Source organism: Lissotriton vulgaris, chromosome 5 (assembly GCF_964263255.1).
Source record: "Lissotriton vulgaris chromosome 5, aLisVul1.2, whole genome shotgun sequence".
NCBI lineage: Eukaryota > Metazoa > Chordata > Amphibia > Caudata > Salamandridae > Lissotriton > Lissotriton vulgaris.
Genome location: NC_141693.1, coordinates 980,682,112 through 980,697,998, shown reverse-complemented (window position 1 = coordinate 980,697,998; position 15,887 = coordinate 980,682,112). Strand labels below are relative to the sequence as shown.

The window sequence follows — 15,887 nt, the reverse complement described above, 5'->3', positions numbered from 1 at the left end:
TTTTTGTATTCCTCATATACCAATTTTTTGGGTGCTCTAGACGGAGATCCTCTCCCCCCCCCCCTGGCATCTCGATGTTACGACCACAGAATTCGATGCCAGTGAAGGCAGGAAAAGATACCCCCCTCTAGTGTTTACTGTTTGCTTTATCCACCTCAGCCTCTGTGACTTGGCGACCCCCGGATTGGTTGAGGACTAAGCACCGACAGTACCCAGGTGAAATCATCGGAATACTCTCATCTGTTCCGCCATGCCACAAGGAGCTCCCAGATCTTAGACTCTGAGGAATTATCACATGCTATATCAGACTCACTAATATATATAATATACCTTAAACATTCAGAAAAAGTGGGAGCATCTTCAGATTTCCATACTTTACATATTTCTCGTCTTGCCAATAACATCACATAGAAAATAAATTTAGTCTGCTGATTCGCGAGATGGTAATCCGTCTCCAGACCGAACAGAATCATTACCGGTGAGACCACAATCCGTGTTCCTAGCACATCCATCAAAAAACCCTCAATTTTTTTCCAAAACAGGTTAAGGCTAGGACATTCTACAAACATATGCAAGTCATCTGCCTCTAAAGATTTGCACCTTGGGCAGCTATATTGTAGGTTTGTGATCCTTGTCAGTCTTTTTGGGGAGAAATACACCCTGTACAGTGTGAACAGATGGTTTCGTTTAAGAGGAGCTGATTTTACTATTCCGTTCACCAGGCTAAAAGAATCCCCCCACAAGTCTACCAGTTTGTTACTATCCAGCCCCACAACATTTCCCCAGAGATTCTGAAGTTCCAAATCAGTAACTCCCTCTTTTTCCATCAATGCCTCATACCAAAAAGCGAGCTCTTTATCCCAACGCCCCTTTCTATTTACAAAATCAAATTTCGGGTTAGATGTACAATCCAATATTTCCGTAGACCACCAGCTTGACAGCTGGTAATATTTAAATCTTGTAAGGGTTCCTCCCGTCAACATGAAGAGGGAATCCCACCCCAATAACTGTTGATCATTTTGTAAATCTCTCCACTGCATTAACCCTGCTAATTTGAGAGGGGTTGACAGTTGGTCTCTAAGACATTCTGGGGTCCCTGGAGAGTCCCATATTGGGGCCTGAGAAGCATAGTATGGAATTTGTAATTTTTTCCTGAAGAAAACCCAATTCTTCAGAGCCGTGACTAAAACCTTTAGCCTGACCTTTTTATAAAATCTGGGGTCTCCAAACTTAAATAAGAAGTATTCGTGGCCTTGGGGGATACCATGCAATATTGCCTGAAACAAACGTCCCAAAAAAGATGTATCTGCCTTACCTGCCATAACTCTGAAATTTTTAAAGTGGAAGGAATGGGCATAATGCAAGATGTCAGGTAGCGCCAGACCTCCCATTTTTAATTGTCTTCTTAACTTTTTAGCAGAAATTCTGGGCATTTTGGAGTTCCAGATGAATGAACGTATTTTTCCTTGTAGTTTACCCACCGCCTTTGTATCAAAAGATAAAGGTATTGAGTTAAACAGGAAAGTTACCTTTGGTAGTATAATCATCTTTATAAGATTGACCCTCCCGAAGATGTTTAATGGGAGCCCGGACCAACGCTGTAATTGTCCACAGATTTCCTTATACACCTTGTCCAAATTAACTTTCGATATCTGAGTAATGTCCTGGACTAACTGGATCCCAAGGTACCTCATCCTTAATTTTGCTTCAGGCAACACTACCTCCTGATTCCATTGCATGATTTCCGTTTTATCCTTATTTATTCTATATCCAGAGGTCTCTCCAAAAGCTTCTGCATGTTCAAAAAGTCTAGGTATTGCTACCTCAGGATTGGAAGTGAACATTAAAAGGTCATCTGCATATAGGGCGAATTTTAGATCCAGATCGGTTATGGAAAAGGGTTTTATTAAATGATCTGCCCTTAATTTATTTACTAATGGCTCAATATATAAATTAAACAATAAGGGGGAAAGGGGGCACCCCTGCCTAGTACCCCTTGATATTTGAACCCAGTCTGTGAGCGTCCCATTTACAAAAATCCTTGCCTTTGGGTTCAGGTACAGTGCTTTTATAGAGGTGATGAAGTTAGTTGGTAAACCGAATCCGGCCAGTACATCCCAGAGATAATCCCAATTTACCTGATCGAATGCCTTTGCGGCATCTATTGCTACAATAGTCAACGGAAGTTTCTTATCAGTAGCATAGTCTATTGCTGTGATAGCCTGAAAAGTCAACTCGTTAATCTGCCTACCTGGCATGAAACCCCTCTGATCCTCATGTACAATAGTTTTAATCACTTTGGCCAGCCTCGCCGCCAAGACTCCTGCAAAAATTTTGTAGTCAGTGTTCAGCAGGGAGATTGGCCTATATGATTCAATAGTCAGGGGGTCCTTATTCGGCTTCAGGATCAAAGCAACTGAGGCCTCCAACAAGGTCTTTGGAATAGGTTCACCAGCCAGATATATTTTGTTAAACAAAGAAGTGATAACTGGGACAATTATCTCCGCACCAATTTGATATACCTCCACAGGGAGTCCATCCGGGCCCGCAGCTTTTCCTTTTGCCATCTTCTTCATCTGATTATGGACTTCCCCCTCTTTTATCTCAGATCTTACAAAGTCAAAGTCGTCCTCCTGACACTGCGGAAGTCTGACCCCCTCCAACCATCCATCTACATCCAGATTAGATTTATCCTTGGTTTCGGAATATAGGGTCTGCATGTATCTTCTTGCCTCTTCCGATATTACATCATTAGCATAGGAGACATCACCAGAGCTTTGCACTTTAAGGCCATTGATTTGATTTCTTGCTCTATCAGACCTAGCCTTCCATGCAAGAAGGCGGCCACATTTTTCCCCATATGAGAAGTTGCTAAGTTTACTTGAATCCCATTTTTCTTTGATGATCTTATCAAGATTCGCCTGATATTTCGCTTTCAAATTTTCTAACTCTTGTTGTAAGATGTGTATGTTGGCATGTTGTTCAAGTGAAGCCTTCTGCAGCTGTTGCTCCTTTTGCTTAATCTCCTGTAATGAGTTCCTCTCTGTTTCCTTCCTATTCTTACTTCTCTTAATCATTATAGTGGTAAATAGACCCCTTAAGTAGGTCTTGAAAGCTTCCCACACTATTTGTTCTGGAGCAGTGGCCTTGTTAAACATAAAATATTCCTCCATTTGTCTCCTCAGATCTCCCCTGATTTCCTCCTGTTGTAGTATCGATCTGTCTAATGTCCACCTTCTGGCCTGCCCTCCCTGTGGAATCTTTATAGACAGGGTTACTACTGAGTGGTCCGATAATATTGCTGGAACATAGGAAGTGGTCATGACTTTAGATAAGAGCTCTTGATCGATTAAGAAAAAATCTATACGCGAATGATGTTTATGCCTGTGGCTGTAAAATGAGTAATCTATATTTTTCTGGTTTTTGACGCATCAAGGTGTTTAAGAGGAGCTGAGATAAACTACTCAGTCATTCAGAAGGAGGCGTTAGCCACTTTTTGGGCTTTGAATAAATATAAGAAATTTGTTTGGGGTACCCAATTCATTGTTAGGTCTGATCATAAACCTTTGAAAGAGATTTTCGAAAAAAAAAGGTTTGGACTCAATTCTTCTAGAATCAGGAGGTGGGTGATTTCACTTCAGGAATTTGATTTTTCTATGGAGTCTATTCCAGTAGCAAGTAATGTTTCTGCAGATTGTCTCTCACGTTTGGTAGATACTATAGAAAGTCAAGATGTGATAGGAGATGAAGACGTGGTTGATGAGTTTGATGTGAAAGTTTGTGAAATCACTTCAGGAGTTATCAAAGAAGATGAATGGAGAGATGAAGTGAAAAAGGACAAGGAAATGCTGAAAGGTATGGAAATGATTACACAAGATAAAAGCAGCAAGCTGGAAAAGCCTTAGTTAATGGTGTGTGATGAGTTAGCCATCAGTAATGACATTTTAACCAGAGGCACAAGGTTGGTTCCTCCAGTGAGTTTGAGGGACAACATTATAAAAATGGCTCATGAGGGACACATGGGTATTTGTAAAACAAAGGAGCGTGTTAGGCAGGACCTTTGGTGGCCTGGCCTAGATTTGATGGTATGGTGCGTGATTGTGTTCCTTGTTCCATGAGCGATAGGATTCTTAAACCCAGACAAACTCCAATGGTCTGTAGGAAGTTACACATGTGTCCTTGGGATGAAATAACCATTGACATTGTAGGACCACTTCATGGTGAGCATCAGACCCCATATTTAATAGTTTTACTTGATTTGAACTCACGTTGGATTCAAGTGAGTTGTGTATGTGATATCTCTACTCAGGCTGTGATTACGTTTTTTGATGCTATTTTAAACGTGAAAGCTTTCCAGGTTCTTTGTTGTCTGACAATGGCCCACAATTTTGCTCGGGTGAAATGGAGGAATATTTGACTAGGGGCCAGATGTAGGAGCCTTAATACCGGTCGGAAACGGCCGATTTCGGCCGTTTCCGACCGGTATTTGGCTTTTGAGATGTAGGGGGCATCTGATTTACAGAATCAGTAAATATACCGATTCTGTAAATTAATATGTAGGTGGCACTTCACAGAGTGCCACAGGCCCTGTAGGAGTCGGTATTTACCACCAAATCCTATTGGGTGGTAAAATACTGAATTCAGGTGTGCATGCACATCTGTGCATGCACACCTGTGCCATGTGACACACAGACATGCCCTTAGGGCATGTATGTGTGCCACATGTCACACAAGCCTGTACTTGGGGGGCTAGAGGGTGTCAAAGTGACACCCCCTGCACCCTTGCAGGATTCGGTATTTACCGATTCGGTAAATAACGAATCGGTATTTCCCATTGATTCCTATGGGCTTCAAGGCCCATAGGAATCAATGGGCAATACCGATTCGGTATTTACCGAATCGGTAAATACCGAATCTTAAAGATTCGGTAATTGTGTTTTGAAAATTACCTACATCTGCCTCCTTCTAATTTACCGATTCATAAATACCGAATCGCTAAAATTCGGTATAGGGGGCTCAGATATTGACTCTTGGGGAGGAGTCGTCCTCAGAGCCCCAAAAATATTTATAGGGGCTCCCTTCACTGTTGTATTTTACTACAGAATGTGGTGTTAGACCTGGCAGGATGTGAAATAAGGTGATCTGATAGAGACTTCTAGCTGCAGATTCCTTACCTTTGATTTTGAAAGTTAAGGAATCTGCAGCTAGATAGTCTGTACCAGATAATGCGTTACCGAAGATAAAAATAACTTGTTCTTCTAGCACAATTAGTTTAAAATTGTGTATTTTAAACTACACTGGGCCCAGTTAAATTGGTCTCAGCCTAGTACGACTTAATATTTTCAAGCTGTTTTACTAATCCCTCCTCCATTGCCCAGCGATACTTTTAGAAAATTGTTGGGAAATGGTGCAATTTAAGCACATTTGTTTGTGTATTGTTCGGTCTATACTGTGTTTACCAGAATGCAGTACCTTTATAATGTTTGCAATATATGTTTGTACCCAATATAGCTCTGTTTGTCATGGGCAGGGTTTCTAGTGCTCGCTCAGTATAACACACATAATACTGAATCTGCAGTTCTTGGAACTATGCGGTATCCTGCATTTTGGCTCCTAGTATGAGAGCAGATCAAATTAGTAGGCTTGGCAAAGATGCAGTTATAATTCTTTTTTTGGTTTATTGATTAACTGAGCTTATTTTTGTATGCCTCGTGGGGCCAAGGCGTTTCATTTTATATGATTGCAATTTAAACATGATGTATTTATTTGAAATTAAATTTACAAATACCATAACGTTTTTTGGCTTAAATTAAAAATGGAATGCTGATATTATTTTGAGACAGCTGCATTTCGTTACTGCTAGAAGTGGGCTTGCTATATGCAGGGCCACTGGAATTATGCGATTGCAGCTGCTGCGTTTTTCACATAGTTATAGATTTTCCGCATTTGCCACATAATCTGCTGTATAAATGTACTCGCCCCAGCCTCGATTTCGCCCAACCCTGCCCATTCTAGTGGCCCTGGTTTGCGGATTTGTAATTTATAAAGGGTAGCTTTCGTCGCTAGGGGGCAGAATTGAACTGTATTCACGTTGATCTCTTTACTTTTACCGTTGCAAACATCACACATGTATCAAGGGATTCCATTTTACAATAATTTTGCAGTCCTTGTTTGGGGAAGGAGTTACTATTTGCTAAACGTGTTATCGGGCTACACTGCCGTCTGTTTAACGGCGCTAGCAGAATAGTGGGGATTGAACTCTAAAATATTTAATTCGCTTGTTATAACTGCTTTGAAAGGGTTTTAGAGTTTAGGAAGGACTGACACATTTGCTTTGAATGTAAGCGTTTATATTTGTTGAGCGCTGTTCATGAGATCTGAATTTGTACACGTCATGCTAGCGACATTTCTGGCAAACTTTAAAGACAAATACATTAAAATGTCAGTGATGTTAACCCATCCCATTAAAAACAATTATGTTACAATTTTGTTTTATGTGAAGATAACCACCTTCTAATTTCCTCTTTTTAGGGGATATTCCAAACACCGTGTTGTGGAGGGGCTTGAGCCCACAACTCTGTACAAGTTTCGTCTTAAAGTTGCTTTTCCTAATGGGAACTTTGAGTACAGTCCAGTGGTTTCAGTATCTACCACACGTAAGTCTGTGTTTGTCGCTTTAAATTGATTTTCTGTTGCCAACACTGTTTTATAACATCAAAATATATTTCGGTGATGCCAGATCAGTTTTGTGTCCTAGCAGCAATGTTAATGGACTCGAGATATTTTTGCTTTGCGCTTCTCACCATTTTCTCAAATCCAGCCCATCATAAATCATTTACGTCTCTTATATCGTGGGTACTGTCATTAATAAACACAGAGAAAGAAAGTATTTTGCCATGAGGTAAGTGTAGTTGCTCTCATACATGCGATAGCAATCGCCAAGTGTTACCACTGGGTGTAATGGAGATATGTAAACATTTGGCTACATTCAAGAAAAAGGCATGCCCAGTGGATATGCCCTATTGTCGGAAATGCAACCTGTGTATTATGAGGTTAGCCAGGTAGTGCAACACTACACAGCCAGCCCCCTTCCCAAGTTAGCAGGAGCTCTTGACATTCCTTGACTTTATTCCCTGCCTGGAGGAACGTGCCGAAAAGCATCCCTCACTGAAGGGTCACCACAAAAATATTTCCTTCCTCCTATTCTTTTATTGACCTCGTTTCGTTTTGTTGAGTGGCTTAAAAGGAATGTTTTGAAATGTGATAAATTAAACGTTTTGCATTCCTCCTCTTTTACCGACCTCGTTTCGGTTTGTTGAGTGGCTTAAACGGATTGGATTGAAATGTGATAAATTATGTTCAAGTTTACTCAAAGGCCATTCAATTGGACACAACAATTATAAAAAGTAGAATGCTGTATTTAATTCCATTGCTCACATAAGAGAGGGAGAAGTGCTCATTGATCAAGTGCTCACACATGAGCGAGTTCGAGAAGAACAAGACGTGTGGGTGTAGATATAGAATCGAGCAATGGATCCGACAAACTCGAAGTAATGGTACAGTACTCATCAATTGTAACACATACAACTGTCAATGCCATGGGCCCAGTTGAAAACTGCTTCAACAGCGTTTTGGTCCATGCTTCTGTAAGGGATTCCATCTTCCTTCAGGACAATAGGTTATTGAGCATAAATGGAGCTCTGCAAATTTGTAAATATTAAGTTCAAAATTATAAAAATCCATTTAGTAGACTAGAATATATGTGCCCATCGACTGAATGACCTATATTTGTAAATCAGGGTAATATCCCACTGATTGCTCGGGAAATACAGTTCTGGCCCAAAGCAACCGTTTTACAATCCTCAGAGCATACTCAAAATACCTGAAAACATTCTTTAAGCTGATATTCATATCCTTAACTGGCTGAAGGTTCTCATAACTGTCTAAATCGGGGCAATTTGCTAAATTTAGCAAATATTATTCTCGATCTCACTTATTTAAATGTGCGTCATATATGAGGGGTTGAGTTTCTAGAAGTATAAAAGGGTCCCGAAAAACGAATGCTCTAGGATTATGCAATCTATCAGAGTAGCACCGTGTAAAATTAGTATACATGTTGATGGTCTCTGAGTACTAATTTGAAATTAAGAAAATTTAAAGCTGATATCAAAAATGTGAATGTCATTCCAAACAATAGATGCCTCATCTTGTTATATACAGTGGCGGCTCCTCGAGGGAGTGCTGCGAGGTGGGGGAGGGGCACGTTGGGGGGTAGTAAACTCCGGAATGCGGGCAAACGGAGTTGTGTATATAAATAAATAAATAAAATGAATTACATTGCACCCGCTGCAATGCCAAATCGGAGATGCAGTGCACAATGTAATTGGTTTGATTTATTTATTTATATACACAAGTCCGTTGGGCTGCATTCCAGAGTTTACTACCCCCACCCTGCCCCTCCCCCAACCCGCCCACCGCCCGCAGCACTCCCTCGAGGAGCCGCAATTGGTTATATACTATTAAATTAAAGCACCAACATGGCAGGAGTAGTGTCAAAGGAGGTCAACTGTGTTGTTTTGTTCATGGAAGTTCCTTCACAGTCAGGTATTTTGCTTGTGTGTTCAGTCACTCCATTTAATTATCCTAGTATTAGATTCCCAGATACAACATGTCTCTGTTAACCATCATGTAGGGTTCTCTTCCAGGGGATCCTCATCAATAGTCATAAGCATTAGAATATTCCCGCCCATGCGCGGGACCCCGGAAACACTATATTATATGTGCCCCACATATATATACTCATATATATATATATAAACATATATATATATAAAAACATGCAATAGCAGCAAAATAACATCAGAGCTGAAATATGCTGTGAAGAATTTCCACCATATATGAATAATATGCAGTAGAAACATGAGAAACAACACCAAAGATTGTTTAGAAAACTGTTTTAATCCTCAGATAGCAGCAGAAATTCTTATAACTCACTGAAAGCATTGAAAGTTCCGAGGCTGCATTGCTAACACACAGTCTAAAAAGACTGAAAAGCTAACCTGTAGCTGCATAGCAATAAACTGACACAGTGCTTTTAAGGCACTCATGACCCCCTGTATCCCATCATGCCTCAGGGGTGACAGTAAGGTCAGTTGTTCTTTCCGGCTCCTTCAGGAAGGATCCTGGTTACACAGCTCCACTAATTTCTGTTTTCTGACAGAAAATTACTTCACTTTTAACAACTTTTTTACTTACTTTGACATTTTACATCTAGTCAAGTAAGAAACTGTCTTTTTAAGTCAGTTTAGTGAGCATTTTCAGCTGAGAATGCCTTCACTTTTTGACAAATGTCCTTCTTGTGGCAACAAGAAGGCAAAATCGGACAACCACGACGTTTGTATCCTGTATCTGCCTGAGGAACATGATCCAGGCACCTGTCCTCAATGCGAGCACCTGTCAGGAAGAACTCTCAAAGACAGGGAGAGGATTCACATTTATGGCCTGGCTCACAGGTCATCCAGAGGAAGGTCTCCGATGAAGAAGGACTCCAAGAAGGCTAGAACATTTTCAAAAGAGAAGTCTTCACACCCTTCAGCTTCAGCATCGGGCTCGGCGCTGAGGAAAGAACCACCGGTGGGTCATTTATCTTCAAATCTACCGTCGACGGCAGGCTCGCCGTCAAAAAGAAGACCAGGTACGTCGACGACGTAGAAGAATCCAGCTCCGTCGTCGAAATCCCCTCCGCCGTCGTCAACCCGGCGACGATTGGCGTCGAGGGAGGTCACTCCTCCGCCGTCGTCAACCAGGCGACGTTCAGCGTCGAGAAATGTGACTCCGCCACCGTCAACCAGGCGACGGTCGGCGTCGAGATCCAAGGCCCCTCCGCCATCGTCAACCCGGCGACTATCAGCGTCGATGGAGGTCAGTCCTCCGCCGTCGTCATCCAGGCGACGACCGGCGTCGAGAAGTGTGACCCCTCCGCCGTCGTCTAAGAAACAACGTTCGGCGTCGAGGACCAAGACCCCTCCGCCGTCGGCAACAAAACATCGATCGACGTCGAGGAGGCAGTCTCCGTCGCCGTCTCGTCGACGCTCGGCGTCGAGGGTGGCCAATACCCCTCCGCCTTCATGGCACAGACATTCGACGTCGAGAGGGAGGGCTCCGTCGACGGCTGGTCATCGCCGTTCGGCGTCGAGGGAGGCTCCGCCGTCGGCTGTTCATCGCCGTCCGGCGTCGAGAGATCGTAGATCCTCGCATCGATCGCCGTTGAAACATTCGACGTTGAGATTGATGGTCCCGCCGACTCCCCAGAGGCATTCGATGTCGAGAGAAAGGCATTCGACGCCAGAACGCTCGACGTCGAGACATTCAGAAAGAGCTCGATCGTCGTCGAGGAACTCTGTAATCATGGTTACGGAGTCAGCTTCGCGCCATTCCACGTCACAGTCTTCTGGCTCCTCGACAACATCCTCAAGATCCAGAAGTCCTGTCCGCAGATCTCCTGTGCGGCAGCCAGATCCTTCGGCTGCGGAGGTCAGACTGTCACCTAGATGGTACAATTCATTGGATCATTGGCGAGAATCAGGGGCTACCAGACATCTGCAAGAGTATGTCAGTCCTCAGCACAGATCTCCTCTCCAGAGGCTGGTGGAGGAAGTGGACAGACGCAGTCCTCCCAGGCGCCAAGCAAGCAAATTGCCTGTGAGAAGGCCAACCAGATCCCGTTCTCCCGAAGGGAAGATCTGGTTACATCTCGTTCTCCCAGAAGAAAGTATCCGGTCAGGTCTCGTTCACCCAGAAGAAAAGATCCGGTCAGATCTCGTTCTCCTAGAAGGGAAGAACACTCAAGAAGATCATGGGAGAGGAGGCACGGTGCGCACGGTAGACGTCGAAGAACTCCGTCTACTTCATCTACTTCTTCTACCAGGTCTTCCAAGAGGGATTACTCTCCCACGCTGATGGATAGTCCTGTTTCTAGATCCTCTCCAGTGGATGACATTGGCACTTATCTAGATGTCCTACAAAGAGGAGCTCAGAAGTTGAGCATTGAAATGTCTGTCCCCCAGGTGGCTACAACAGTAATTTTTGAAACTTTGCACAAAAAATCAGTCTCTCGCCCGCTGCTGCCTTTGGTCCCGGGGATTATGGATCCGGTCAAGGACGTTTTTCTAACTCCAGCAACCATCAAAGCGGTGCCGGCCCGCATACTGAAGAAGTACAAACCAGCTTCCTCCGACCCAGTTTTTGTAAAATCTGACCCTCCAGCAGACTCAGTGATAGTGGCAGCTGCAAGGAAGACGTATGCAGTTGCTGCTTCCTCTTCAGTACCACCAGATAAGGACAGCAAATCACAGGACTCGTGGGTCGCAAGGTTTGCAATTCAGCTGCCTCCACGCTGAAGGTCTCCAGTGCGGCCGCGCTGTTGGGTAGATACGATAGAGCCTTATGGGACTCCATGGAAAGGTTCAAGTCCAAGCTACCAAAAGAAGACCAGAAGGACTTCGAAGAAACTATGACAGAAGGATGTCTGGTGGCGAACCAGTTGATAAGCACTGCAGCGGACGGTGCAGTTCTTGCGGCACATTCCTACTCACATGGGTGCCAGGAGGTCAGCTTGGTTGCGCCTCACAGGGCTGAAGCCGGATGCTCAACAACGCATCCTAAATCTTCCTTTTTCGGGGTCCTCTCTCTTTGGAGAACATGCTGACGAAGAGATGACTCGTATGAAGACCGAGCTGGATACGGTAAAAGCGGTGGGTTTGGAGAAGAAAAAAGAGTTCAAACGCCGTTTTAAGACCAGCAAGGGAAAAGGGGCTCAACAGAGGGTTCAAACCCGTTAGTGGTCCCAAAATAAGAACCAGGGAAAATCCCAGTTTCAAGGCAAATCCAACAGAGGTAGAGGAGGTCACCAGCAGTCCTCTACCACCACGAGAGGAGGAAAGGCCTGAGCAGTGGCTTCCTCTGGCGCCGTTGCCCACTCCAGTGGGAGGAAGTGCTTCACAACACCTGGCAGAGTGGGTGAGCATCACAAGAGATCGGTGGGTGCTGAATATACTGCGCAATGGATACATGCTACGTTTCCGTGCACTTCCAAAGAGCATTCCTCCAAAGAACTCTTGCTCTCACCAGCTAAGCTTGCTCCGGAGAGAGGTGAAAATCCTGCCACAAAAAAGAGCTATAGAGGAAGTTCCCCCCTCTCAAAGGGGAAGGGAGTTTACTCCAGAAACTTTCTTGTCCCCAAAAAAGATCAGGAGGACAAGTTCAGGCCCATACTCGATCTTCGTCTCCTGTCAAAGAAAAGTTCCGCATGTTAGTTCTTCACCAAATATGCCCACATCTTCAAGCCGGAGATTGGATGTGTTTGGTGGATCTGCAAGATGCATACTTTCACATTCCGATTGCACTGCAGCATCGCAAGTACTTGAGGTTTGTCGTAGGAAACAAACACTACCAGTACAAAGTGCTACCCTTCGGACTCAAGTCCGCACCACGAGTCTTCACCAAATGCATGGCAGTGGTGGTGGCTTTTCTTCACAAAAGGGGACTCTTCATCTATCCATACCTGGACGACTGGCTCCTAAAGGGGCCATCTCCGGTACCGGTAGCACATGATCTGCAACTTTGCCTGCACCAGTTGCACAGGCTCGGTCTCCATGTAAATCTGGAGAAGTCAGTCCAGTGGCCGACACAGTCCATCCACTACCTAGGCTTCGTTCTGGACACAAAATTGGGAAAAGCGTTTCCTTCGGAGGAGAGTCTTTTTTCCATGAGACAGAAATGTGGGATTCTACTAGAGTCTCGGTTTCCAACAGTCGGACAGGTAGCATCCCTGCTGGGTTCCATGGCGTCCTGCATTGTTCTCATCCCAAATGGCAGGCTGAGAATGCTGCCTCTGCAACAGGCTCTCGAAGACCAGTGGGACCAAGCGACAGGGCGTTGGGAAGATCGTATCACTCTTTCCCAAGCAACAAAGGATGCCATCAAATGGTGGACTCGGACGAGGAATGTGCTGGTGGGAGTGCCTTTTCACCAACCTCTACCGTCCCAGTTTATAGTGACGGATGCCTCTCTGCAAGGCTGGGGAGCGCACATGGGTCCACTTCAGATTCAGGGTCAGTGGTCTGCCCAGGAGCAGACGTACCACATCAACATGCTGGAACTCAGAACGGTGTTTCTAGCTCTCAAAGCTTTCCTTCCAGCAATCAAGTCCAACTCAGTCCTAGTTCAGACGGTCAATACAACCACCATGTTCTATCTGAACAAGCAAGGAGGCACGCGGTCACGCCCACTCTCCCGGGAGGCTCAAACCATCTGGCACTGGATTCTCGCTCGAGGCCTCTCAGTAGTAGCGGTGCACCTTCCAGGCGAATTGAACTTCAAAGCAGACGCACTCAGCAGGCACTTCGAAGATCAGCCAGACTGGGTGCTAAACGACGAAGTGGTAGAAGAGCTTTTTAGTTGTTGGGGTCGTCCAGCCATAGACTTGTTTGCAGACGACGAAAACCCAAAATGCCATGCCTTCGCGTCCAGGTTCCACCGGCCAGGGACGCAGGGGAATGCTCTCCTGATGGATTGGTCGGGAACATTTGCTTTCGCGTTTCCTCCCCTGGCTCTGATTCCGAAGGTAGTCTCCAAGCTTCTCAGGTCCGACATGGAGATGATCTTGGTAGCTCCGGATTGGCCTCGGCAGTGGTGGTACCCGGACCTTCTGCATCTGTCTGTGTGTCCACACAGACGACTTCCTTGCAGGCCGGACCTGTTGAGCAAGATGAACGGGAGGATACTGCATCCCAACCTCCCATCACTTCCACGAGAGCGTCCTATGCGTTCAAGTGGAAAAGGTTTTACATATGGTGTAGGGATCATCACCTAGATCCTACTAAAGGGCAGGAGGGGGTAATTCTGCCATACCTCCTTTCCTTGGCAACTTCTGGTTTGAAATATGCTTCCATTAGAGTGCATCTGTCAGCCATAGTAGCGTACAGGAAATCACCTAATCAGATTTCTTTCTTTCAGGTTCCGGTGGTTAAGGACTTCCTCCAGGGGTTGAAAAAAGTCTATCCCCCTGTGCGAAATCCTTCTCCTCCTTGGGAATTGAACCTGGTGTTATCCAGGTTAATGTCACCTCCTTTCGAACCCATCCACAAGGCCTCTTTGCAACATCTTTCTTGGAAAGCAGCCTTTTTAGTGGCAATTACATCAGCGCGCAGAGTAAGCGAGATACAAGCGCTCTGTGCGAAAGAACCATATACTGTTTTCCATCACAATAGAGTAGTCCTGAGGGCTCATCCATCCTTCTTGCCTAAGGTGGTTTCTGATTTTCATATAAATCAGTCCATTTCCCTCCCTTCTTTTTTCCAAATCCAGCGACCCCAGCAGAGCGGTCATTGCACTCCTTGGATTTAAAGAGAGTGCTCAAGTTCTATTAGGAAAAAACCAAGGGAATCAGGAAGTCGGATCAGCTGTTTGTGAACTATGGTTCAATGAGAATGGGCTTTCCAGCGGCCAAGAGGTACATCTCCAGATGGATTGTCTCCTGCATTAAATTGGCCTATCAGCAAGCAGGCAAGCCTTTATTGGTGTCATCCAAAGCGCATTCTACCAGAGGAAAAGCGGCCACAGTGGCTTTCTTGCACAACATTCCAATGTCAGAAATATGCAAGGCTGCAACCTGGAAATCAGTTCATACTCAAGTAGGGCAAGCCTCCTTGAGAAATCTGTTTGGGTAACCTATGGCCTGCTCAGGCTTGTTAATGAGATTACTGTCTTGTTATTCCTTTGCCCGCAGGGATGAGGAGAGGTTCGCTATTCTATTCTAATGCTTATGACTATTGATGAGGATCCCCTGGAAGAGAAGGATTAGTTACTTACCTGTAATCCTAGTTCTCTTCCAGGGGTATCCTCATCAAAGTCATAAGCAACCCTCCCGCCTCCCTGGGCAAAGGACATTGTCTAATAAGTCAAGTCAAGTCAAGTCAAAAAATTTATATAGCGCGCTACATACCCAGAGGGTCTCAAGGCGTTTGAAGAGGGGTGGGGACTTACTGGTCAAATATCCACGTTTTAAGTTGCTTTCTGAATGCTAGGTGGTTCTGAGTGAGGCGGAGGTGAGTGGGAAGTGAGTTCCAGGTTTTAGCTGCTAGGTAGGAAAAGGATCTACCTCCCATGGTGGTTTTGTTGATGCGAGGTACAGTGGCAAGGGCCTGGTTGGATGATCGTAGCTGGCGTGAGGGGGTGTAGAAGGACAGTCGTGTGTTGAGGCATTCTGGTCCGATTTCGTAGAGTGCTTTGTGTGCGTGGGTTAGGAGCCGGAAAGTGATCCTCTTATTGACGGGGAGCCAGTGGAGGTTTTTCAGGTGACCAGAGATATGTTCTTTGCGCGGGATGTCTAATATGAGCCTGGCTGAAGCGTTCTGGATTCGTTGGAGTTTTTTCTGGAGTTTAGCGGTAGTACCGGCGTAGAGGGTGTTTCCGTAGTCCAGTCGGCTCGTGACCAGAGCGTGGGTGACCGATTTCCTAGTTTCGGTGGGGATCCAACAAAATGTTTTTTTGAGCATGCGAAGAATGTTGAAGCAGGATGAAGAGACGGCGTTGACTTGTCTGTTCATTGAAAGTGAGGAGTCCAGGATGACGCCCAGGTTCTGTGCGTGATCCGTCGGGATGGGTGCTTTTCCAAGGGCTTCTGGCCACCAAGAGTCGTCCCAAGCAGAGGGGGAGGTACCTAAGATAAGGACTTCTGTTTTATCCGAGTTCAGTTTCAGACGGCTGTGTTTCATCCATTCGGCTACTTCTTTCATTCCTTCGTGTAGGTTAGTTTTGGCGGTGCTAGGGTCATTGGTGAGTGAAAGGATCAGTTGAGTGTCATCCGCGTAGGAGATGATGTTGAG

General features: G+C 45.0%; 1 protein-coding gene across 1 annotated transcript in view; it reads left to right on the top strand.

The window, feature by feature from the left end:
* The window catches only part of FANK1 (fibronectin type III and ankyrin repeat domains 1), a 965,446-nt gene that overhangs the window by 51,203 nt on the left and 898,356 nt on the right, over positions 1 to 15,887 (top strand). Inside the window, exon 3 of the mRNA XM_086919548.1 lies at positions 6,532 to 6,656. Coding sequence (XP_086775674.1) covers positions 6,532 to 6,656 — 125 coding nt within the window. The remainder of the gene's footprint in view (positions 1 to 6,531; positions 6,657 to 15,887) is intronic.